This window comes from Anoplolepis gracilipes, chromosome 9 (assembly GCF_047496725.1).
Source record: "Anoplolepis gracilipes chromosome 9, ASM4749672v1, whole genome shotgun sequence".
Taxonomy (NCBI): Eukaryota; Metazoa; Arthropoda; class Insecta; order Hymenoptera; family Formicidae; genus Anoplolepis; species Anoplolepis gracilipes.
In genome coordinates, this window is record NC_132978.1 from 11,068,029 (window position 1) to 11,092,498 (window position 24,470).

Below are 24,470 nucleotides of genomic sequence, written 5' to 3' on the forward strand. Positions count from 1 at the left end.
TGCGCGACGACAGCGCGAGTGGAAGAGATCGCCGTTACGTCCGCCATGAATTTTCATCGGGCGACGAGACGACTCCGTTTCGCGGTGAAGCGGAGCCTAACTGATGCTCCCGCGCGCGATTTGCATAAAATGAGACCGGACACGATCCGCAGTTCCTCCGGGACGTTTCCGAGAAATGCCGTTCCATTATCGGACCAGGTTGCGGGACGAAACTCGAAACTCTAATATGCCGTTGGATAAAGAAGGGCAACGCGCGTTAACTCTTTGACCTCGACACTACCTTATGGCGAATGCACGTCGCGCACGTGCTTTCACGGATTATGCTTTTCCGATTCCTGCACTTAACGCTAAGAACGCTGGATGGGGCATTTTTATATTCGTGTTAGTGGATAAACTGGTATCGCGAGATACTACGATTTATCATGATTTATTGTTCTGAAAAAATTCTAAAAGAAAAATATTTCTTGTTAACGTTTTCAAATCTGCGGGAGAGTGTGTATTTGTACGTGTAATTTTCTCGCAATTTTATTACATTATGTGACAACGACGAAATACTTTCTCTTGATAAGCCTAGTTAAAAATATATCAGAAAATATTATAATTAATATTAGTTTGTCGCTAACTAGATATATTATTCTTTATCGCGCAAAATGGAAGGAAGATAATGGATCAAGATTTATAGAGAGATAGAGACGGTTTGTGTAACTCCAAAAAGTTTATTATATTACATACATGTAATTACATTCGTACTGACATTTCGGATAAAGATATTTGAGCGACGAATCCAAAGAACCTATGTCAGGATCGTTGGTTGAATCTCGCAATCCATTAAATCTCTCGCAATACATTAAAGGTGAAAATTCTTTGGACTTTAAACGAACGTCCGTAGGTGATCCTAAATTAGCATTAACACATACTTTGATAACTTTGCGTCAATAAAAAAAAATGTACTCTTACTGTAAATTATACGCTATCTCGTTGATTAATCTCGCATCTCATTTCCAGATACGCATCTTAGAAGATGCTAATTTGGGAGTGTTTCGTTTTCGGCAGATCGATGACGCCAAGATCGATTCACCGAAACATCGTATCGACGAGGAAAATCAGGACGAGCAGAACGAGTCGTCTATTTACATCGCCGGTGCCGCCGTGTTGCATCGCAGCGGGATGCTCCCCTGGAAAAGAGAATTAAACCGGACGGCTAACGTGTCGCTTTTGTGTTTCTCTTTCGGATTTTTACAAGTCCAATCTCGTCAATCCTTCTCGAGTACTCGTTAACAAATATTAAATTTATGAACGCTCCACGAAAGTGGTGACGGAACGATTAAATATGAAAAGAAACTACAGTCGAGGATCTTCAAAAATTTATCAGATCATCCCTGATCGAGAAGAATAGATGACATCATCGATGCAAATACATAGGTAAGTAAACATATAAATTATTTCTTTCGTCATAAAATTGGAACATGTAACAACGGTATTCATTAGAGAAACGAATAGAATGCTACATTGGAAATTATCATTAAATAATTTGTTTACACACAGTTATCGTTGTTAAATAATATATATGATAACGAGAATTATATCCATTATATATGTTGCAGCGAATGAATGCTTGACGCAACGTCACATATTCGTTATTAATAAATCGATAAATCGTGCGTTGGACGCTTTATCACAATATTAAATAGTTGTTACAAAACGTTAATTAATATTTGAGCAGTTTGCGCGGGCGGCATTATTTACAAGAGTATTAATGCAATTAAGAGCGTGAGGAGACGGGAGAGAAATCGGAGTAAAACAAATATTCTCCTTATTGCAAAGTGCTCTGGGAATAATTCGTGACGTTACGCTTTGCTCGTTCGCCAAAAAGAGAATTTCGAAATTAACTGTAGCAAATCTTCTTCCCGCCTGCTACCGATATTGCTAGTAGGACGATATTTTGCTCACCGTTTAGTACGTGCACCATGACGCTCGCCGGGGTGACTTTGCTCGAAGCGCATGTATAATTACCGCTATCGTTAAATTGAGCGCGCGTTATTAGGAGCTTGCTGGTGGTGCCCCGTTTACCCTTCTCGGTCTCCAGCGATACGCCACCTCTGTTGAGCACGTATACATAAGTGAAAGCTTTACTCAAGCTAATTTGCGAGAGTTTCATAAACCAAAATCCGCGTCGATTAAAAAATCCGCCTGCCTCCCTTTTATCTTGCTCTGCCTCTCGAAATACTCATCCCCTACATCACAATCCGTTACAATCGATTTTCTTCGCCGATTGCATTAAACTCTATTACATTTGCATCTACGTCGCGGTGAAGCAACGAGTTTTCGCAGGGTAATGGAATTGTTTGTACGAATTATCGCGAAATAGCATAGAAATAGACGATTCGTGATATTGCAGCTGCGTGACATGACAGAGATAATTTCGAGGCCAGAGTAGATTACTCTAATTAGATTCCCGATTTGACTGTTTGTTCTGCTACGCGTGTTTGCGTACGAATGCATGTAATAGACACAATGTGAACAATGATTCCATCAGCCAATTGTACATTACGGAGTTTAATAGACGTCTGTGCGTACCTTGGACCATCGAAATCGATCACCGCACCGGCATGATACCAAGTCACATTGCTCGGGGGCAAATCCTGCAGTTCTATGATGCAGGTTAAGCTGATTGTGCTACCTTTCTTGATATATAGTTCCTGAGGACCCGTGATCCTCGCCTGTATATCTGATAGAAATAATAATAACAAGACGAGAGGAGGAGAAAATTGTGAAACAACGCGACGCGACTGTCGCGATTGGCTTTATTATACTTGAGAAACGCGCAAGAAAGAGATCGAACTATTGTACGTTTCAGATTCTATCCGAGAGGTAGAGTCTATTTTATTTCAGATAAAACCCTCTCTCTCAGCGAATCGTATCGCTACTGAATCGCGACAAACCGTCGATAGACAGTGAATAGAGTTAAAACACAATTGGTTCTAACAGTCGCGCGATAGACGCTCGGGGAGATCTTTAAGCGCGATTTATGGGGAGGGAAAGCGCGCGGACGGAGCCACCTCGCCTCGCAGAAACTTACCCAAAACCTTCAGAGCCACGGCTCTATATATCTTCGGTTCCGTATTAACCTGACACTCGTAAATGCCGGCGTCCCGCGGTTGCACGTAATCTATTCGCAGATTCCAGTCGTCGGTTTCCGGATTGCTGACTACCGTAAATCTCGCGTCGCTCGTGTAAGTCACGGACAAGGACGTCAAGATGTGTAGGTCTCTTTTTCGAATCCAAGACACCTGGCATTATTACACACGAGATCCCGAATGAGGTATAAATAGTTGCAAAGTTTGTCGTCAACCCCTTTGCTGCTGTTGCTTCAATCCGTCCGCGCGTTTCTCATTACGCATTATATAATGAATCGATCCCGATAATGGTACGAGAATTCACAGACACAGATATTGACAATTTCGAGGAAGAGAATTTATGCACGCGTATTCATTTCCACAAATGTTGTAATAATGTGAAAAAAAAAGATGGAAAATATTTTGAATGCTTTTCTTTCTTTCTCTCTATCTGCAAGAAATCGAAGATTAAAAGAAACGAACATCTCGTCTTATTACGCGGAATTATCATAACGGTGACTCATTCTTAGAGAAGAATGCCTGAGCAGATAAGAATATCGATTCTGACTTTTCGGCTGCAAGTAATAAATGATGATGAAAAAAATGCTGATGCATTCTTCTTTGATATATAATTTCTTTATCCTTTTCTTATTAAAAGTTACGACAGATCGTGATATTATATCATAGAGAAATTCCTATTTCTAAAACTCTATGGAATCTAATAAACGTCTAATGAACACGCTACGTTTGACTTACCAGCAGCGAAAGGGTTAATGCGCGTTGCGCGAGCATCTAACTTATTGCAGCACGCAACTGCTTTCGAGATCGATGAAATTAACAAAGCTCGAAGAGATATACGTATTCGTATGAGACTCACAGTTCTGTTTCCTAAATTCTTAACGCGACATAACAGCACAGCGGCCTGACCTATGGCCACCGTTATCTTTTGCGGGGTGTCTTTGAAAAAATATGTCTTCTTTGTGCCACGCTGCGACTTTTCCCCCTTTCCAAATGTGTCGTTGTTGAGATGCAAAAATGCTGTAATATATAAAGATAAACTGTGTTGAAATCGCTAAATTATTATTCTCGGGATAATATTCTCTTATCGGAAAAGAATTACGGACTTTTACGCGGCTCGAAATCTGATGAGAAAGTTAAAATTTCTCTCCACTTTTTCAGTACACTCAAGTATTATGTAATTAATTTAATAAATATCCGCAAGTTTTTATACGTGTATACAATTATAGTAATTAGATAATTATTTCAGAAATTATATACTTAATTAAATTAATATTTTAAATTTGGTGTACGCGTATTTATCAATCTGGTTTGCGCATATTTTGTTCATTACATTGCTTTTAGCATATTTAAATATTGAGTCTTCTTGATGAAAATAATATAAGTACGTATATTTTAATAAAGTTTTTAAATTTTGTCGAGAGTAACACATATACATATAATAACGAGAATGCTAAGAATATTTTCGAAAAGTGAAATATTTTGATATATTTGTCGAGGAATTGAGAATGCACTTCTAAATTGATAATGTAACTGTAATAATAGCTCACACGTTTAATTAGACCGGTGGTTTGCGCTCCTTTTTAAATTATAATATTTAGAATTCATCTCATAATAGAATTATTAATTATTCTTTACACTTTTTGAAAGCATTGTCCGCTTGTAAAGAATGTATTTTTTAATTATTTTATTATTTAATTTCACTTTTCTATATATAATTACGAAAATTACATATACGATTTGTTGAGAATGAGAAGAGAATAATCGATTTTACGTTGATTTATATCAACTATAATTAGTTATTAATCTCATTTCTATCTACACTACAGCCCGAGTAAAATAAGACAGAGAATATTAATTAAATTTTAATTAGGTGATATCAGCCAATATCTCGTATTTATAAAAGATATCCTTGCTTTTTTAAATTACATTTGATTGAAAAAGTTAATACAAGTTTATTACACAAATAATTAAATTATTTTTTTTTTGGTCAAGTCAAATTTTTTAAACTCTTAATAATGAATTATGGTGAATTTTGCAGACGATGTAAGCTAAACCACGTATTCTTTAGACAGGTAATTTGAGCGTATTTTTCGAATTTTTATCTTTTTGAACAGCGCACAAATTCGATAATAAAAATGATTTACACCATTTTCTCGTGTACCAGTGTGCTTCGCGCGAGTGAAATTACTTCAGTTATAACGAAAAATTACGTGCCGCGGCAACATACAAGAGTCGGTGTGTTATGAAAAAGCGTCTCGGGGCCGTTTTTCTCAGGGTCTCACGGAAACACGGGACATTTACCGATGCCGCGTTCGCCGTAAAGTGGTTCCGCGTGTAACAGGTATCCGATTCCCAGGAGCAGGAGGGCCATGCCGTGGTACGGGACCATTTTTCACTTCGCACTCATTTCTCTAATCTAATTCACGCGCGCCTGTCTGCGTTTTGACAACGACCTTCCCACCACCGTCCGATACAAACGATCACATTCCATTCGCGGTCCTTCGAAAAGCACCCACTGGATCACGCCGATAGTTGGCATAATGCCGTGTCACCTCACCTTCACCGGCCCTTCCTTCGTGCTCCTCACATACGGAAACGTTACCGCGAATCGAGATCGTTGACGTTTCTTTTACGGAAAAATATCACAAACATAATCAATCAATCGGTTCCTAGCACTTTTCTCATACGATCAATTCCTCGATCGTTTTATTGCGAAAATTATCAATTTATTAAAAGTATTATCACGTCAGATAATATAGTGATCTCTTGAGAGTTTAATCCACCGGCTGTCACTGTCGTATATATATATCGTCTATTATTCTCTTTTTAATCCACGCGACTTGACCGCGATCGCGCGGAGGAGTCAAAGTTCAGGGCGACGCGATACGGTTGCGGGCCAAGCACTGAAATTTTCTCCTCGCGGAGGACACGAAAAAGCTCTCTGAAATCCTGGCACGGTGGCGCCGTGCCCATTCCACCGAGGATACGTGCGATTGCGCCGAAAGGTCCTCCGGCATCGGATATGATTTCCCTTAACCGGAGAGGAGACGTGTTTATCCCGCGCACGACTATCGCAATAGCCGTACATTATCGCGATTTACCGAAGCAATCGGTGTGTATACACCTTCCCGGAGCTTCCTTTACCCTTCTCGTCTATTCCTTTTTGCAAAGTGTCCGCGGATAAAGTGGTTTACAGCGTATTTGCTATTCTGCTTCTCTTCCGAGGCAATTTCCTTCCGCGCATAAATAAGGAAATAAGGGATAAAAGAGGAAATATTTTTTTTTTTTTTTTTTTTATTTGTTAAACGATATATTGCGGTAAAAAGTCTTTTGAAAAAAACATGCTTTAAAAAATATAATATATAAATCAATTGTGCGTAACTTACAATATATGCATATATATTTATATATATATATATATATATCACTCTATTAAGTAAACTCCATTTACATGCCATTCTTTTTTTAACAGACATATATAAACTCTGTTAAAGACTCTTATTCATTCTCACGACGATATTAAGACTTAATTATGCTTCGGTAAACGGAAGCACCGTATTATTTCTTATTACATTCTGTTTTCAATTTGTTTTCAAAGTTTTTACGTAACAATATGTATAATTTCCTTACTCTTATTCCTATGATTTGTACATAATAGTATTTTTTCAAATAATTCCGTTTTTAATCTAAACAAATATATGTATATAATATAAATTATGTATATACATTTGTTTAAACTTATATAGATACATTTTCTATTTATACAGAAACATTTCTTCGTTGATTAATACATGTGGAAGCACTTGTCTCACTCATAATTTTTATCTATCTTTTTGTATAAATCTAAGGCTTTTCCCGCCTACATCATACATTAGGAATGACTATCATTACATGCGAATCTGTTTAAATTGTAAACAGTAAATTATTAAATATTTCATTGAAATATTAAAATGATCAATTTTCATTGTTATGTGCTTTACTATGTGTGTTCGTAATTAAACGATAAACTATCTTTTATATATTAAAATATTTCAATAAAATATGCATATTCGTTAAAAAAAAAAATTACTAATTATGCAAGATTAATCATTCTTTTGATACACATACTCAAAATTTAAAAGAATTCTGTTCTATAATATGTATCTATAATATATATATAAATAGAATATTATAATTATCCCATTATAGCTATCTATGTAAAAGACATATGTAAATAATTGTATACATTATATAGTATAATAAACTATTATGCATCAAAATAACCATCCAAATATAACATTTAAAAAATAAAATAATTAGTACTTGAAACAATTTAAACATTCATAATAACTTCTTTTCTTTATACTTGCGTCTTTGAGCCCTTTGGTACATATTACTTTTTTGTATACATACTATTCTATATTATTTAAAACTTAAGAAACATGACAAAATTAATTTTCTTTATGCTGTCGATTAATCATAATTTATCGACGGAATAAAGATAAAACGTTCACGTTTTACCTATTGCAAAGTCACCCTTTGTACCGCCCGTTTTCGATATCAATTCTATACCATGTATTTGCATTGTACCAGGAGTAGCTGCATATTTGCACATATCGTAGATTGTAAGAGCCGCTATACTCACGGCAGTTAAAGCTTCCATTTCGACACCCGTTTTACCGGTACATCTGACCTCTGATATAATTTCTACACTATGCAACTCCTCATTCAATTTTAGACGTACGTTTACGTAAGACAAAGCGAGCGGATGACATAAGGGGATAAGGTCGGAGGTACGTTTCGCTGCCATGATACCGGCCAATTGGGCCACCGATAACACGTCGCCTTTCTTCACATTGTTCTCCGCAATCAGACTACTGATAATAGGGCCTATCTTGACGAATCCCTTCGCTACTGCCACGCGTTTACTGTCGGTCTTCCATCCGACATCTACCATATTCGCTTTACCAGTTTCATCTATGTGCGATAATGATGAATACATTCTAATACTAGTATTATTTTGAAGGTACATAGGTATGTATGGTAAATATTTATATCGCATCGATGTGACGTTATACATTTTGTACTTGTGCATTTTGTCATAAAATTTCTCCCTATGATTAACTGTAATGTAAATATATAACAAAGTTAATTTTAAATTTCGTTAATTGCCGAATTAACGTAGATTTAAAAATTATTTACAATAACATCTGTGCGCGTCTCGACAAAGCCGATGTATTTTAATATAATTGGTTAATTATTATAATCAATTAACCCCCGATCAGGATCATTGGCCTATTTTCCATCTGAGTAAGATTGAACATTCCTGAAACATCGCAACAAAGATATAAACATGATCGGTTTGTCGACACTGCTACAGGTTACGTGAAATAAAGAAAAAAATAATAGAAAATGAGGAAAAAAGAATCATCAGTTAAAATTATTTTCATTAAGATTTCCCTTAAATGACTTTAAATTAATTTCTTCATCAGATATCGCGTTTTTTTTGTCTTAATCAATATTATCGATTAATATTACTGTTATGGAAGAGACTTCAGTAGTATAAGCTCTTTGCATACCTGCATGTTGCTTCTTTTTTCGCGACACTGCTTCTCTTATCAAGTCCTTAAGTGCGTCTTCCGAGGCTCCATTTCGCAAAGCGTCTCTAAGTGAGACTTCTCCTTTTCCTTCAAATAAACATACTTTCAAATTTCCGTCTGCTGTTATTCTTAAGCGATTACATGAATCACAAAAGTGTTGGCTCATAGATGTAATAAATCCAACCTGCCCTACAAATCCTGGCACGTGGTAGGCCTATTAAAGGAACATTGTATTATACAATATGATCTTGAGTAATTCAATTTCGGTATCAGAAACAAACCTTGGACGTATCGTTGGCCTGATTCGGCAAAGTTTGAAAATTTGAATATTTTTTTCTAATTATTTCTTTCATCTCGTCGAAAGAAACCATCTTATTTTCTTTCCATTCATTTCCTTGAAATGGCATATATTCTATGAAACGTACATCAATAGGACGATCTTTTGTGAAATCGATAAAATCAATTATTTCATCATCGTTCCGTCCTCGCATTATCACACAATTGACCTAATTATCAAACATTACAAATATATAGATCACAATATATTATATAACTATACAATAATTAAAAATTTATATAATTTATTATTGTATAACTTACTTTTACAGGATTATAACCAAGCTGAACAGCGAGATCTATAGAAGCCATAACTCTCGACCAACCTTTCCTGCGAGTAAACATCTCGAAGCGCTCTTCTCTGAGAGTGTCCAATGAGATATTCAATGCATCCAATCCTGCTCTTTGGAGAGCTGGCAGCTGACGAGTCAGAGTCAACGCATTAGTTGTAATTGCAATCTGTTTTAAATCTGGCAGTTGCTTAAGTTGCCCTAATGCATAAAATTATAAATAAGTAAATCTTGAAGACATTGAGCTAGCATCTAATGTACTAATGTAAAGTTAATATTGAGAAATACTTTACCAACAATGTCAACGATATCTTTACGAACTGTGGGCTCACCACCAGTCAAACGTATTTTTCGCACTCCTTCCTTGACAAAAAGATCAGCTATCTGTATTATCTCATCTGTTCTCAAAATATTTTCCTTCTTGGTCAACTTGACGCCTTCCGCAGGCATGCAATATGTACCTGCAATTTCATTGACGGCGTAAAGAAAATCATACAACTTTTTAAAAGATGTACAATTTTAACAAAAAGACTCACAGCGAAGATTGCAACGTTCTGTGACAGATATCCTGAGATATGTATGTTTACGTCCAAATGTATCTGTGAGTATTCCACGCTGTTCATCTTCTTGCAATCTCGTTCTAAGCAACTCCAACTGTAATAAGTAAGATAATGTACCTTGAATTATGATAATACTTTATGATTCGAGTATAAAAACTTAATTAAGTGCTAAAGAAAAAAATAGAAACTCTGGCAACAATACTTACTTGAGTTGAGGTCTTTGTAACTGCAGCAACCTCCGTCGATGCATTTGCAATACCACAAAGCCGCTTGACGAAATTGCACTTTCGAAACATTTAAACAATGTATATTGAAAATATATAGTAGAAGAGGAAAAGAAAAGGAATTTATAAAAACGTTATGTCATTTGTTCATATATTACGTATCCTTTGAGCAAAATCCAATTACATAATCTATATTATGATATTTCAATGTTTTTCTTATCTAAATGCATTGTCATGTCTGTCCAATATGTCACCGTCTAATATCAAGTACAATTGAATCACGTACTCTTAACGACTTGAAATAATCAATCATTTTTTTTCCTTTTTCTCTATATCATAGTTTCAATTTTTGCTTTATTAAATATCAGCTGATATCAACCACAAGTCCTGATTATCTCTCACTATCACCATCACCTGTCAGCTGTCACCTATCAGTCTGTCGTCTGTCACGTGTAGTGCCCGCGTGTAACGCCCTCGGAAGTTGTGTTCAAAATTAGAAATAGTGATCAAAGTAACCGATGGTAACACAGAAATGTTATCGACGATGATATAGTATCGAAATCTTTGAAATTTCAATAGATTTGTAAATTTGTGAAAGTTAGGTTAGGTTAGAAAAAAAGGAGGATTAAAAAGCGTGATATTATTTATATTCCTAAACGAGAGATAAATAAAAGAAGAAAAAGAAATTATGTCTCTGTTTCCAGCTTATTCAAGTGATAAGCCTGAATCGACAAGTTGCGACAATGCAGGTAATTACATATTTCTAACTTTGATCAATATTTACCTTTGAAAATAATTATGAATTGAAGATAAAAATATTTTAACATATATTAATCTAGAATTCTTCATTTTTAAATGAATTTATCCTTCAATATTTGTATGATTGATATTATATGTTTTTTTTAATTTCAGATAATATTTCCGTCAATTGGTTGTCAAATTCTAGTTTTCAAACGCAAATACCAGTTAAAAGAGAGACTTCTAACTTGTCTTTGTATTCTTCATCTGACGAGTCTTTACATGACGTACCTAGTACAGAAAAACAAGTAAAATCTGAAACAACTCTTTCGGGTACAAAGATATATACAAAACAGAAAGAATCGAAAACTGACAAAGCACAAAAGACAAACAGGAAAAGACGCACATATGATGGCAAAAGATATAAGCCAAAATATGAGCAAGATGTTGAAAATGTATGTTTTGAAGACAAACATAGAGATAAAGGAAATAATAACATAAATACATTCTGTCCTACAGTAAGGCCATCTTATAAAATTAGTAAAAAGTTTATTGGTTTTATTAAGAATAACCAACAAAAAAAGGATATATTTCACAGATATTATGTCAAAAATATTGATTCTATAGAATCATTAAAGAAAAAGGATAAAATTATTAAAAGAACAATTGAAAAAGAAACTTCAACACAAGCTGAAGAAGCAAATGAAAATGTATCTTGGTGCAAGAATTTGGAAGAAGAGCAAACATGCAAAACTCGAGAATATAATGAACAACTGGCAGAAGATCCACATAATGTTGAACTTTGGTTACAATATATCAACTTTCAGGTATGAAATAAATAATTTTTTATAAATTTGGGTTCATAATAATATTGTATAATATTATAATAATATAATAATATTATAATATTGTAAAATTATAATTTAATATTTGATGTGTTATGCAAAGTTCAATAATATTTAATAATATTTTAATATCAATTTGCAGGATATTCTTGTTTGCTATCAGAGACACCAATTAGCCAAAGACATACATCGATCTACAGTGTTGAAAAAGCTATCTATTGTTGAGAAAGCACTTGAGAAGAATACAGACTCCAAGGAATTATTAAAATTAAAATTACGTTTTATGACAGAGTTAACACCTTCTGATGAACTATCTAATCAATTGGAATTACTAGTCAATAAAGATTCAGGAAACATTGTATTATGGCAACACTACATTATGGTTACACAAGCTTCAGTAGCAATGTGTACTGTACCGCGAGTATTGGATCTATATTCAAAATGCTTTTGTGTTTTGAGACAGCGTGCGAGAACAAATCCTTCTGTTTACGACGCACAACTGTTATGTAAGTAGGCATTTCACCAATAATTTAATCACATTTCTCTCATATACTAATTTCTTGTGTTTATGTTTTATCTAGATATGCTATATCAATGTCTAACTTTCCTAAGACATACAGGATTATGGGAACAAATGTGGGAAACAATACGTCTAAATCTGAATTTAAATCTGAACTTAAATAAAACTAGTTTATCCTTTCGAGGCTCCATAGATGAAAAGAAATTAAGTAAGTATATAATATTTATAGAATAGAAAAAAGTCTCTCTTTTATTAAGTAGAGATTCAAATTACAGGAGAAATAAGCATCTCAAATTATTTAATTATGTCAGATTATTGAATATCACATATTATAATAGAGAAGCATTGCTGATATATGAAAATTACAAAGCTCAATAAGAGAAATTAAATATATTTTTTTATATAAATTCAATGATTGATCTTATATCCAGTAAAGAAATGTAAAAAATGCTGCATATATTAATACTAATAATTATAAAATGTATATACCAAATTATTTTTTAGAGAAAACTTTATAGAAGTTTTTTTATGATATTTACTTGTAAGTAATATGCTGTGTGTTAGTTATTGTTTCTAATAATAATGTTTAAATTTTAGTTGGCATGGAAGAAATGATATTGATGTCACAGCTACCACTTAATCAACTATGGCAAAGAACAGAATCATTACGAGAGAATTGCCATTGGATTAGTGTCAGTAGAGACGAGTTAGAATTGGTTGGAGATTCTCGGAGATTTATTTTACCTGAAGATGTTGCAGATTTTGTACATCCAATTCTCTCTCGTAATTCGAATTTCCAAATGGCTATTTATTCTCTTCTATGCCTGAAAGTACCACTTTTACCTTGTCGGGATTATTATATAAATGTAAGTTATCTTGTTTAAAAAATTTAAATATACAGCTTTACAAGTAAAAACTAGAAAAAATCTAGAATTATAAAAATTATTTTTAAAAAAGTTAGATTTAGGGATATGTTTAAAAAAGTAAGAAATTTATAAAAAATAATATTTTGTACTATTTTTACAGGATTTATTATTGAAAGACTTTAATTGGGGTGTAGAGTCTTTGGAAGTATTGCTTCCATTCATGTATCCTATGGTAGGTGAAATGGCTGGTCACAACCAAAGAAAAGAATTGTTAAAGGATATTCTTGAAGGACGTTTAACATCAGGGCCCCAATATCTCAAATTTCATCCAGCACAAGAACCATATCTGGATTTTGTACGTAAAATATTCCATACAATTGCGGAAAGTTTACCTTCACTCCAACGAACGAGTATATATGTTTGGTGGTTGCGACTGGAAAGGCTACTAGTTTCTCTCAGCAAAGATGAACCTTTAAAACATGATAATAAGTAAGACTTTTGTTTATTTTTGTATTTAATATTTAATAGATATATCTAATATTTACTAAACTTAATATTTTAATAGATAGATTTAATAGATATATTTGTAGACATATTTAATAGATTTAATTAAGCACACAAGACAAATATGTATTTCTTATTACAGAGGAAAAAAATTAAGAACAACATTGAAAGAATTTTTGAAAAAGGAAGAAAACAGAAATAATTTGTATTTCTATAAAGAATATGCCTTAATAGAATTGGAAATGGGCAGATTCAGTAACTGCATGAATATCCTTGAGACTGCCATTCAATCTCAAGGCACGTGTCCTTCTGCAATTTCCAACAAGTGTGAGAGAGCAGCGCTTTTTAATGTGTACAGAACATTTATCGAGACATTACTTGACATTAGAACATACAACGAATCGCATAGGCAATGGATATTAAAAGTTTTTGGTCAAATGATACCCAACAAAAACGAAAATCAAGATTCGTTGATTGAAGCGTATTTACATTCATGTGTACAAGAATTTTTGCAAGCTACTCCTGATGAAAATGAAAAGAATACTTTTTTTCTGTCAAACTTACAATGCGACGCGATTGTATGTTATACTTACTTTCTCTATATAAAAAATGATGATATACAAAGTGCTATCAAGATATTAAGAAACTGTATCGATCATTCCAAAGATTATCCTTATTTACAGGTATCAATTTAATATTTTATCACAATATCAATTTTTGCTACTAAAGATGTAAACATAAATTAAAATAATAATTTTTAAATTGTTACAGGAAATGTTATACGAAAGTCAAATTGCAATTTTACAATTACATTATCAACGAACTCAGACATTGGAGGCTGTGTTGAAAGAGACTCTAAGTAGAGTTTTAAATATGTATCCAAATAACTTTTATGCTCTTTCTGTATTTGCTAGCATAGAGGTAAAAACATTACATTATATTTCATTAACAATATATAATAATACTTATTTTAGAATTTTTGTCAGTAGATTTTATTAAATTGATAATTAAATAATAATTTAATTATTAGGTTAACTAAATTGATAAATTACAAATTTTATTGTTATAGAGTGAATTACCAACCTGGAGATTTAATAGTAGAAGTTCTGAAATTAAATTGTGGCGAGCCGTTGCGATGTGTCTAGCCGCTCGCAGACGTATTAGTCTCTTAATGAAACTTGATTATCCCGATGCAGTAAATGCTGCATTGAACAAATTATTGTCATTTCATTTCACACTTTCTAGGTAAGGTAGAAATAGAATTTTATAACAATTAAAATTATTAAATGTATTGTGAGTAAAATTATATTTATATTATGTATATATATCTTATATATATATTTGTTACATGGTATTCTAACAAAATTGTTTTCAGGATACCGTCAATTAGATGTTGCCCATTATTATGGAGACTGTATATGTTATTGCTTCGGGAGCATAATTTGTGTGAGAAAAAGGGGGAAGAAATTTATCACGAAAGTGTCACACAGTGTCCATGGGCAAGAAGCATTTACATAGATGCAGCTGAAGTAGCACCTCAACTTCTTACACAGATCCAGGATCTGATACGCGAGAAAGAATTAAGATTGCATGTCACACCTGAAGAATTGGATATTCTGCGCGGATAATTTAATTACTTTAATAACTAGAAAAGAAGGTATATATAAAAATGTATAAAGCTTATTTTTTCATATAAATTTCCTATTGCAATCAGTTCATTATTTATAAAAGCAATGTAATTTTAGATTTGTAATCAGCACATAATTTAAAAATATTTAAGAATAGGAAATGTAAATAAATCTTATATTTTACAATATGTAAAATAAGAATTACAATAAAATATAAAGTGTAATTTGATTCTACTTTACATAAAACAAAAATATTGTGTACATATCTAGAATGTTATAGATGTTAAAATATTTGTGCAACACATATATCAAGAGACACAGTAGTGTCTAGCATAATGTTATTGCTCCATGTAAACTATATGAACAGAGATATATTCAACTAAAATCTCAATGTGAGAATTTTTCTATTAAAAATCGCCATCATCGTCATTGTTTTTATAGTTTTCTTATTCATACACGTATGCCTACATAGAAAAATTCTTGTATAATTCTGACAGTGTAAGACTTGGCACTATAAGTGATGTTCAGATCTGAAAATCAGTGGTTAGATTAATGATACAGTAAAAAACTATGTAGGCATATTTTTGCAAAATAAACTAAAAAGTTTGTCTTGTTTTAAATCAAGTCTATCGTTTTCTTATTAAAATAATCGGTAATATTCTATAAATATGCGTAGTTTTTTCGATAACAAAACTAACCTGAAATTATCGACATATACGCATTATTAATATAACAATAGCAATATAAAATATTTCATAAAAGCATATTAAACGAAAAAAAAAACACATTAGAAACTAATTACTACTTGTAATGTCATGAAATTTTCTAATCATACTTATGTATATTTTTTTTATTACAGTGTTATGGAGAACTTGTAATAAACATTATAGTGTTATGAAAATCTTGTAATATAATAAACATTACATACTCTTATCCTCATTTCTTAAACGATGGATTTGAAAGCTACAGTTATTTCTGGAGAAGCTCCAGAGTCTGATGATGATGCATCAAACATTGCTACTGTACGTCATATACCACTGTGTTACATTTCCTAACTGTATTATATTTTTATTATTGTATTACATTTTTTGAACCTAACTAATAGTGAAATTTATTATTTATATATTGTGTTACATGCATAGGGTTTAGGATTTCCTATGCGAACACCATCAACTTACTGTGGTACCATCATTTCTGGTGAAGCACCAGAATCTGATGACGGTAAGTTTATTAAGTATTTTTGTTGACAAAATTTAAATAATATTTAAATAATCTTAATTAATATCTAAATAATATTTAATTATTTAATCTCTTCTTTAGATTTAACAAGCTTAAGTAGCATTAGTGGAGCAATGGATGCTATGGCATGTCCTCCTTATACAGATCTTAAGATAGCAAAAGCGAAAAAGAGTTCTATTAAATATAATAGTTTACTTCACAAAAAATTACGTAAGTGTGACTTAAAGATTATAATATTCTTTAAAATCTATTTTATATTTTTTCCCTATTTATATGGGAATGTTATATAAAATATTTGTAATACTAAGCAAGGCACTATTATTATGTTTAACAGAACATTTATAAAATTAAAAGTATTTTACTTTTGTTAACATTCTTTTATTAATTACAGTAGTATAATATGTGCATAACTATAGCTAAACAGTATTACATGTTTGTGTGTGGAATATTGATAACTTAATTCTTTGGTGATCTACCATAACTCAATTTCAATTTACTGCATCTAAAATTCGACCGCGCATAATTATAGTATTTATCTAATTTACACTGTACAAACAATTTTCTTACAAGTTCTTATAAAATAGTATTTATGAAAGACATTAAATTATACTCAAAACAAAATCAATATAAATATACATATACATATATGTACTGCTTATTAATTTTGAACATTTGTTTAAATTGACATATGTTAAATTTGAACAGATGAATGTAATGAAACCTTGGATAAAGACATTCTGCAAATGACCGAGGGCACGATCGCAACCAGCGTACAAGAGTTGTCGACTGTTAATCGACAATTGCTGAAAAGTGAACTGGTATTGCAAGAAGCTGTTTGTCAATTGCGTAACGCATCCAGTCGGATAAAAGATGCCTCTGACGCTCTACACCAACTTATAGACGACAACTTCTTGAATTCCATTAAAACTTAATTTCTCTAAAATTATTAGTGCGTATTCTTATTCTTAAAATTTACTTGATAACGATGAGTAATATGGCATGTGTTAATATAGAACATGCTATTTTTGTGATACCGCGCATTAGATGCGGGTATGAAAGAGATGCGCAAGATCCTCTTTTTGATCGGAGACATTGTTTGAGCATTAATCGATTTTTCCTTTAACTCTGGCAGTACTATTTTATCCATTTTATATACTTTCTAACATATCTTCATCATTTTGAGAAAGCTTCGTATCAATCACTTTAATTCATTATAAACTAATACCCTAAGATCGATTTGTAGAACCGAATGTATTGCACCTGATTTAACATAATATATCCGATCGACAACAGTAAATAGTTTAATATTGGTTATTGCGCTTTTCATTTCCGTGAATTTAAATGCAGTGGTATATGTGCATTCCAATGTATATATATGTGTATAATGCGTTTAGTGTGTACATGTTACATGTGCATAAGAGATATGATAATTATATTACAATATAAATATCAAGGAACACGTTACGATATATTGGAAAGATATTTCTACGAAGAATAGACATACACTTTACTTAATACTGTTATTATGGTTTTAAAATCTATTAAATGTAAGTATTGTGAGCATTTTACTTTATATTTTGTAATTTTCGAGAATCACATGAATATAAATTTGATTGTTTTTGTTAGATTATACAATCCTTTAATTGGAATAATATTTAGTACCTATAGTTACGTGTATGTCTAATCTTGCTAGAAATACTTGTCTCTTCTACAGGTTTCTCGTTTTTCTTTTTTTATCAAATAGCACAATTTTGTTTGGTATCAAAGGGCTGATATCGACTTTTTTGTTGTTGTCGTTATTACGTTGCTAATGTTAGTGTACAATGAATTAGTGATTTCAATATGGGAATGGTTTTCGTTTTCTCTATAAATTCAGTCTTAAATATTCCATCAATCTTCGTTGAACTAAATCTCAGTATAACGGTATCTAAGTACAAAAATCTCATAAACAAAACACGTTCTGCTAAGACTTGATATGGCAACGCGACGACAGAATATCCATTCTAAAAAAATGTTTATGCACAACTGTCCTTGTTTCCTTTCTTACATTCAGATAAGTTAGCAGCTAAATTGCGCGTATATATAATTCTGTCGGTATAGCAAGGTATCTTACGCTGTATTAAAGCAATTCCATATGCTCACTAAAGGATTGCCAAAGCATAGTTGTACCACTGAATTGTGTATATAGATTAAAAAAATTCTACAAAAAACTTAGAGCTATATTATTTCCTCTATACATGAGACAAAACTTCTATGGTTACTATAGTACTAAATTCCCGAGATCGAATAATACAAGTTATTTGTGTTTAATTTCTGTACAGTGTTTTGTCTCTACGATTCTTCTTCATGTTCTTCATGCAAACGAGAGAGAATATGAGATCTTCATCATCAATGTACGTGTCAGCTTTGTTAACAATTAATACTTGTGTGTTTTCTCATTGTCAGTTTACACTCTACTATTGTAAATAAAAATTTAAATGGGCTCAATTCCAGAATAGAATTAAAGTTTGTTGCAGTTGGCGACCTTTATAGAATATGCGACGTCGCACTCTATACATGTTAGCCAATGTGAGGGCGCCCACCCCCCACATGGCCTACGCTCGCTCCATCTCACCACCACTTGCATACATCTGAAGAAGAGCCATAGATTCTTGTGCTTGTCGTTTTTCCGCCAGGAATCTACCTGAAGCTTCCTTCAGCTGCTCGAGGAAAAGTCTACAATGAAATTGGGAAAAGCAAATTAACAATACTATTATTTTTTCTTCGTTTTTTTTTAAAGATAATTACATTTGGAGAATTTTATAATTATTTTTATTACCTATCAGGCACTATATCAGCTAAACTGTCAGGATCCATATCGCTAAGTAATTCCAAATCGTTTCCTCCAAGGAGTGAGATATGCGATGGGTCGCCATGCAATGATGATACCAAAGGCTCTATAGGTGTTCGTCGCCGTCGAATTTTATCACTCCTTGAACCATCCGCATCCACGTCATCTACAACGATATAACGGGACGTCGTTTTACTACTCCCCGCGGCGATCCATTTTTGATCACCATGTAGCACCATCAAGCTTGTATTCCTTTCTAATGTGGCAAAATATTCCTCGTCGTCTACTTCTGTCCCTGGAAGGAAAATCAAAAGAAATCTTCAATGTAAGAGAACAGTTCTATTTGTTATAAAAATAGTTTTATCGATTAAACAAAATTCTTCTATGATGTACACATTTATGACACAAAATTATAAATAATCAATAATAGATAAAATGTAACATAATTATTAATAATAATAATTATATAAAATTAACTTTATTTTTTAAATTAATAATTTAAAAAATATAACAAATTAAGTACGTATAAATCTAGTATGTATAAATATCTAGTATGTTAAAAATGACGATTGTGCATGTTACAGCATAAATATTCTCTCACCATCCTGCTCGAGTACAATTGTAAGATCTGCGTCCACGGGTAATGCCAGACGATTGCGTGCAATGTTGGTCAGCTCTTTCAGCGATGAAGCGGTGATGCCCTTTCTTCGTTCCCTAGTGTGATCGACTATCTTATAAGGATTGCCCATTCCTTGCGTGATTGCCGTTGTATCTGACATCTTTCCTCACGGGCGACGGACGAGAATAAATATTAACTTCGCTGATCGGTAGTAATTCTCGTTTCGTATCGCACGATACTGGGATCTTTACGCCCTGTGATAAACACAATCGTCTAAGTCGGAGAAGATTTACTTTTTCAGAAAAAATTGACTTCTGCTAAGGCCTGGTTCTCGTTGCACATCAATCAGTCGATGGTGCTTCGACAGTAAATTTAAATGATTTCGTCGCGCGCCCAATGATGACAAAGATGAAGGGGAATACGCCCTTATGCGAGATGTAACAAGCAGTCTTGTGCGTTGAACACGGTGTACAAACACGCTGTTTTTTTTGTTTAACGTCAATGAGATAAATATCCCCTCGACAAAGGTGCACTAGGCGACGTTAGCTGTCTGACCGATGATTCTTCTGATTAAAAAATTGTACCACACTTGGAAGAAACAAGTATGAAAGGGCAGTGCTCAGGATTGCGTTGGATCGACCTGGCAGATTAACAAAGATTTGAGCGAGACTCGAGACTGTGGTTGTTGTATATTTGTTAAACAATTCACAGATAAAAAAATCGGCAGAAGACGGCGGCAACAACTGTGCAGCGCGATAGAAAGAGAAAAAGAGAAAGAGAAAGAGTGTATGTGATGCCTCGAGTGACTGAACTGACCGTGTGTCAACCCAACACTGGGTCAACGGTGCAACTACCCTTTCTATTTATACCCCTTGTAGACTCTCCCGCAGGTATATACGCGTGAGCGAGACACCCCGACACAGCATCTATCCCACCCACCTATCTACCCATCCAACCCTCTGTCCCCTGTGGCATCCCCCATGCAGAAATCAATAATCTACCCCTACTCTGCGCGACCGCGCTCATTTTTTTATCATATAGTGTCGAGACGAGAAATTTATAAAAATATTTATACATCGCCGATAAAGAGAACGATCTCCGGATGCAAAAACATTGATGAGATTGATGAGATAATTCACGACACGTGCCAATCGATCCCATTTCTTTGAACTCGAAAAGGGCGATTAAAAATAAAAACGTTCCTTTAAAATTTATACATGCAGTTCAGATGATATGCAATTTACTGGAAATATTTTATGGAAAAATTGAAATATTTTATCTCAAGAAAAAAAATGAAAACATTTTTTAAAATCTTTTTTATTATTTTGCATTGTAGAAGTATTTTAACACAAGGAATATATTTAAATATATTTGTGATTTTTTATAACAATTTAAATACATAAAAAAAGGTCTTGAAATTTTTTATTCATTATTTCAATGGTAAATAACTAATGCAATTATAATAAATGTATTCGTGTATTATATATATGTGTATTATCTATATGTATATGTAATATATATTTATGATATATTATTTTTTATCATAGAAATGATATGTGTAGTCTATTACATGAAGAAAATCATTACTATTATATTAAACTTATTTTACAAACTCTTATTTTTTTATAACACTAAATTTATAAATTTTATCTACATGATATAGAAAAAAAACTTATATTTAAAATAAACTTAATATTAATAATTTAATAGAATATTAATATTAATTTCATAGAATATTAATTATTAAGTATATGAAATATATTGAGTATTAATTACTTTGATTATTCGATATCGAATATATTGAGTATTAATTAGTTTGATTATTCGATATCGAGTATATTGAGTATTAATTACTATGATTATTCGATATAAATATTTTAGTTTCCTAGGATCTTCAAACTTAAGACACAGCACTGTAGTTAAATTTAGATCAATGAGACTAGACACTGTTTTAAGTTTAAAGTTAGCTCAGACATAGCCCAGTTAGGGTTCCTAGGTGAGCCACAGAATTCATTCGAATGGAGTCAATCACATTTGGCTAAGATTTTGATTAAAAATCTGTATAAAAAAAAATGCCATCATCGAGTGGAAATAAAGAGCCCGACGACAGTCAGACATGGGAGTTAGCAGAACGGTGTTTACTACCCATTGCATTTTCACATGCAATTGCAGTCATCCTTGCAACTATATTGAATACTTTTGGAATCTCGCAAACATCTAGCTTTGTGCTCTTCTTGTTGCTATTAGTCATATCTATAGGATCCACGTTATTCTACCACAATTTGAAGGTAAGATATTTGTGATGTAGTTTCCTGATACAAGCAAATAATATTGGTGTAATATCTGCTTTTTTAGATTACAATATTTACTTCTTTCTATCTTTCTTTCTCTCTCCCTCTCTTTGTAATAATATTATAAAAAATTTCAATTTTTTATAATATTGATATGTGAAAAAATAAATTAAAACTTATTCTGACCTTTGATAAAGTAAAATACATGTATCACACTTCTGTAGAAAATTATATGTCTCAACCTTTCATAATGTCAGCTACACTTGTAAGTATTCAAAAGTTCAAAGGCCTTTTCTATATCGGAATTTTTACGGATTTTCGCATCATGCTTGATTGAAACTTTTGACCTTTTTTTTTAACACTGTATCAATACACTTAACAATATTGCATACTTCCTGTTTTACTTTTTCACAAAGGACTTTGAGACATCATTGTCTGCATTCAATGGTTTTAAAGTATTATATAAAGTTTTATCAGATTATCATTTAATAAGTTAGATATGTTTTTAAATATACATATACATAATATACAGTTTACTTGATGCAACAGGTTACTGCAGCAGGAAAGGCAGTGCTAATCACAGGTTGCGATTCACGAGTGGGATATGCTTTAGCTAAACAGTTGGATGACTTGGTAGTATATATGTGAAATATTTTGAAAATTAAATATAATTTAAAGCCACTATATATCTACATCTAGTTTTTCTTCTTTTAAGGGCTTTACGGTATTTGCTGGGTTCACTAATAAAGCTGACAATGAAGAGATCATGCAAAAATTGAAAGATGATACTTCTGGAAGATTGCACGTGTTACAATTGGATGTCACCAGCGAACGTGATATACATTCAACTTTTCTTTACGTCAATGAAAACTTACCCGATGAAGCTCCTGGTATATCACCATATCTCTTAATACCTCACAAGATTATAAACCTTTGATGCGTAACGGATTACAGCCTACGTCATTACATTGCTGTATGTTATTTCAGGATTATGGGCACTCGTGCATGCTGCTGCCTGGGTGACTCTTGGAGAATGCGAGTGGGTGCCCCCATCTGTTCTCAAGCGAAGCATAGACATCAACTTTGTTGGCCTAGCACGTTTAACTCAGGTACTTTAAGCGTCACTAATATAAAAAAAAAAGTAGGGAAACCTATGACATAATGAAACAATACTTTCTTATTTTCTCCCTAATAGGTATTTCTACCATTGGTCAGAAGGTCGAAAGGTCGAATTGTTCTTGTTAGCAGCCTTTTGGCACGGATACCGAGCCCTGTTCGAGGCATTTATTGTGCGCTTAAGGTAAATTTTCTTTGTCGTTTATATTGTACCTTATCTATTTATATAATCATAAAACTGGAAGTAATAAAGAGCTTGAGCAACTCTATAGAAGATTATAAATATATCTTAGGCTGCTGTGGAAGCTTGGGGTTCTTGCTTAAGATTAGAGATGCGGAGATGGGGTGTGGATGTTGTAATTGTCGAAACTGGAGAATATGTGTCTGGTAATGCATGGTTAAAGGACAATACTGCATTATTAGAGCAAGCTAGAGATATGTGGACTCAATTGGATCCTCAAACTCGTAAGGAATATGGTCAAGAATTGTTTCAGGCGGAAATGCTGGCTCTAGAAAAGTACACTCAGGGACCAGAAGCAGATTTAACAGCTGTTACGAGAACTCTAACAGACTCTGTGGTAAAGACTTTCCCAATGCGGCGATATACACCTGTAATGCGCAGTGAAAGAATGCAAGCATTGTGTAATCATTATCTGCCAAAACCAATTTATGACATATTGTATGCAAAGTAAATATATTTTCTGCACAATATATATTGACAAAACACGGCGCAGAATACGTTTGGAAGGAAATATTTTTTGAGAATAGATGATACTATAACAATAAGTCTTATTTAAAACAGAAAAAGGCAATAATTTTTTTAAACAAATTACATAATTGTCCAAAACACTGCCTATGTAAAACAGCCGCAATGCAACATTGTGCAAATTTAATAAAGTTAATAAATTATAAAATTTACACAAATATAAAGTTTCAATTTTTAGAATTAACATATAAAAACTACCAGATACGCACAAGTAATTATATACTTTAATATATACACAACTTATAATTAATTTGCAAATATATTTACAATATACATTTTGTACAGAAATCAGATTAATATAACATAATAGAGATAATTCTCTTTGTAATTGTATTTTAGAAAAGTTTTAATGAGAAACAACATATGCAACATCAAATAATTA

At 32.7% G+C, this 24,470-nt stretch overlaps 6 protein-coding genes across 12 annotated transcripts; 3 read left to right on the top strand and 3 right to left on the bottom strand.

Annotated features, from left to right (window-relative positions):
- Positions 1–717: 717 nt before the first annotated feature.
- Positions 718–6,408, bottom strand: LOC140669581 (neural cell adhesion molecule L1). Its single transcript, XM_072899571.1, has 6 exons — positions 5,439–6,408; positions 3,994–4,154; positions 3,080–3,290; positions 2,578–2,728; positions 1,951–2,099; positions 718–1,175 (listed from the first exon to the last, which is right to left on the bottom strand). The coding sequence occupies exons 1-6, from the start codon at positions 5,524–5,526 to the stop codon at positions 1,075–1,077; spliced, it is 861 nt and encodes a 286-aa protein (XP_072755672.1). The 5' UTR covers positions 5,527–6,408; the 3' UTR covers positions 718–1,074.
- A 27-nt stretch (positions 6,409–6,435) lies between these two features.
- Mocs1 (Molybdenum cofactor synthesis 1) lies at positions 6,436–10,576 on the bottom strand. 4 transcript variants are annotated; one of them, XR_012047361.1, is made up of 9 exons: positions 10,413–10,576; positions 10,109–10,186; positions 9,879–9,996; positions 9,636–9,803; positions 9,317–9,543; positions 8,998–9,222; positions 8,696–8,930; positions 8,319–8,442; positions 8,088–8,240 (listed from the first exon to the last, which is right to left on the bottom strand). XR_012047361.1 is itself a non-coding variant. In XM_072899566.1 (8 exons), the coding sequence occupies exons 1-8, from the start codon at positions 10,437–10,439 to the stop codon at positions 7,627–7,629; spliced, it is 1,692 nt and encodes a 563-aa protein (XP_072755667.1). In that variant the 5' UTR covers positions 10,440–10,576; the 3' UTR covers positions 6,436–7,626. The 4 variants fall into 4 exon arrangements, 3 of the variants coding, with proteins under 3 accessions (XP_072755667.1, XP_072755668.1, XP_072755669.1); XM_072899566.1 differs by lacking the exon at positions 8,319–8,442 and having other exon boundaries at positions 6,436–8,240; XM_072899567.1 differs by having other exon boundaries at positions 8,211–8,442.
- An 81-nt stretch (positions 10,577–10,657) lies between these two features.
- On the top strand, positions 10,658–15,227 carry LOC140669576 (nuclear exosome regulator NRDE2). Its single transcript, XM_072899563.1, has 10 exons — positions 10,658–10,875; positions 11,039–11,691; positions 11,852–12,215; positions 12,291–12,437; positions 12,827–13,095; positions 13,256–13,584; positions 13,742–14,282; positions 14,371–14,520; positions 14,669–14,844; positions 14,975–15,227. Exons 1-10 carry the CDS (start codon positions 10,815–10,817, stop codon positions 15,225–15,227), a joined length of 2,943 nt encoding a protein of 980 aa, XP_072755664.1. The 5' UTR covers positions 10,658–10,814.
- LOC140669585 (uncharacterized) lies at positions 15,116–17,398 on the top strand. 4 transcript variants are annotated; one of them, XM_072899581.1, is made up of 5 exons: positions 15,116–15,256; positions 16,087–16,249; positions 16,370–16,448; positions 16,548–16,676; positions 17,172–17,398. In XM_072899581.1, the coding sequence occupies exons 2-5, from the start codon at positions 16,178–16,180 to the stop codon at positions 17,396–17,398; spliced, it is 507 nt and encodes a 168-aa protein (XP_072755682.1). In that variant the 5' UTR covers positions 15,116–15,256; positions 16,087–16,177. The 4 variants fall into 4 exon arrangements, with proteins under 4 accessions (XP_072755682.1, XP_072755681.1, XP_072755680.1 ...); XM_072899580.1 differs by lacking the exon at positions 15,116–15,256 and adding an exon at positions 15,539–15,619; XM_072899579.1 differs by lacking the exon at positions 15,116–15,256 and adding an exon at positions 15,725–15,799.
- Positions 16,829–20,075, bottom strand: LOC140669583 (DNA fragmentation factor subunit alpha). The gene is made up of 3 exons (XM_072899577.1): positions 19,898–20,075; positions 19,285–19,591; positions 16,829–19,181 (listed from the first exon to the last, which is right to left on the bottom strand). Exons 1-3 carry the CDS (start codon positions 20,073–20,075, stop codon positions 19,061–19,063), a joined length of 606 nt encoding a protein of 201 aa, XP_072755678.1. The 3' UTR covers positions 16,829–19,060.
- A 1,745-nt stretch (positions 20,076–21,820) lies between these two features.
- Positions 21,821–24,014, top strand: LOC140669579 (D-beta-hydroxybutyrate dehydrogenase, mitochondrial). The gene is made up of 6 exons (XM_072899569.1): positions 21,821–22,203; positions 22,756–22,839; positions 22,922–23,096; positions 23,194–23,315; positions 23,402–23,506; positions 23,616–24,014. The coding sequence occupies exons 1-6, from the start codon at positions 21,988–21,990 to the stop codon at positions 24,012–24,014; spliced, it is 1,101 nt and encodes a 366-aa protein (XP_072755670.1). The 5' UTR covers positions 21,821–21,987.
- The last annotated feature ends 456 nt before the right edge of the window (positions 24,015–24,470 follow it).

Excerpts from the sequence above, each read along its gene's own strand:
- LOC140669581 (XM_072899571.1), bottom strand. The coding sequence starts at position 5,526 with ATGGTCCCGTACCACGGCATGGCCCTCCTGCTCCTGGGAATCGGATAC. Across the intron at positions 4,155-5,438 it reads TTACGGCGAACGCGGCATCG|CATTTTTGCATCTCAACAAC; the intron begins GTAAATGTCCCG and ends TATATATTACAG. Across the intron at positions 2,100-2,577 it reads ATCGATTTCGATGGTCCAAG|AGGTGGCGTATCGCTGGAGA; the intron begins GTACGCACAGAC and ends CGTGCTCAACAG.
- Mocs1 (XM_072899566.1), bottom strand. The coding sequence starts at position 10,439 with ATGATTGATTATTTCAAGTCGTTAAGA. Across the intron at positions 9,804-9,878 it reads AGAACGTTGCAATCTTCGCT|GTACATATTGCATGCCTGCG; the intron begins GTGAGTCTTTTT and ends ATGAAATTGCAG. Across the intron at positions 9,223-9,316 it reads TTGGTTATAATCCTGTAAAA|GTCAATTGTGTGATAATGCG; the intron begins GTAAGTTATACA and ends TTTGATAATTAG.
- LOC140669576 (XM_072899563.1), top strand. The coding sequence starts at position 10,815 with ATGTCTCTGTTTCCAGCTTATTCAAGTGATAAGCCTGAATCGACAAGT. Across the intron at positions 10,876-11,038 it reads GACAAGTTGCGACAATGCAG|ATAATATTTCCGTCAATTGG; the intron begins GTAATTACATAT and ends TTTTAATTTCAG. Across the intron at positions 11,692-11,851 it reads TACAATATATCAACTTTCAG|GATATTCTTGTTTGCTATCA; the intron begins GTATGAAATAAA and ends ATCAATTTGCAG.
- LOC140669585 (XM_072899581.1), top strand. The coding sequence starts at position 16,178 with ATGGATTTGAAAGCTACAGTTATTTCTGGAGAAGCTCCAGAGTCTGAT. Across the intron at positions 16,250-16,369 it reads ATGCATCAAACATTGCTACT|GGTTTAGGATTTCCTATGCG; the intron begins GTACGTCATATA and ends TTACATGCATAG. Across the intron at positions 16,449-16,547 it reads AGCACCAGAATCTGATGACG|ATTTAACAAGCTTAAGTAGC; the intron begins GTAAGTTTATTA and ends TCTCTTCTTTAG.
- LOC140669583 (XM_072899577.1), bottom strand. The coding sequence starts at position 20,075 with ATGTCAGATACAACGGCAATCACGCAAGGAATGGGCAATCCTTATAAG. Across the intron at positions 19,592-19,897 it reads AATTGTACTCGAGCAGGATG|GGACAGAAGTAGACGACGAG; the intron begins GTGAGAGAATAT and ends TTTTCCTTCCAG. Across the intron at positions 19,182-19,284 it reads GCTGATATAGTGCCTGATAG|ACTTTTCCTCGAGCAGCTGA; the intron begins GTAATAAAAATA and ends ATTTCATTGTAG.
- LOC140669579 (XM_072899569.1), top strand. The coding sequence starts at position 21,988 with ATGCCATCATCGAGTGGAAATAAAGAGCCCGACGACAGTCAGACATGG. Across the intron at positions 22,840-22,921 it reads CTAAACAGTTGGATGACTTG|GGCTTTACGGTATTTGCTGG; the intron begins GTAGTATATATG and ends TCTTCTTTTAAG. Across the intron at positions 23,097-23,193 it reads CTTACCCGATGAAGCTCCTG|GATTATGGGCACTCGTGCAT; the intron begins GTATATCACCAT and ends ATGTTATTTCAG.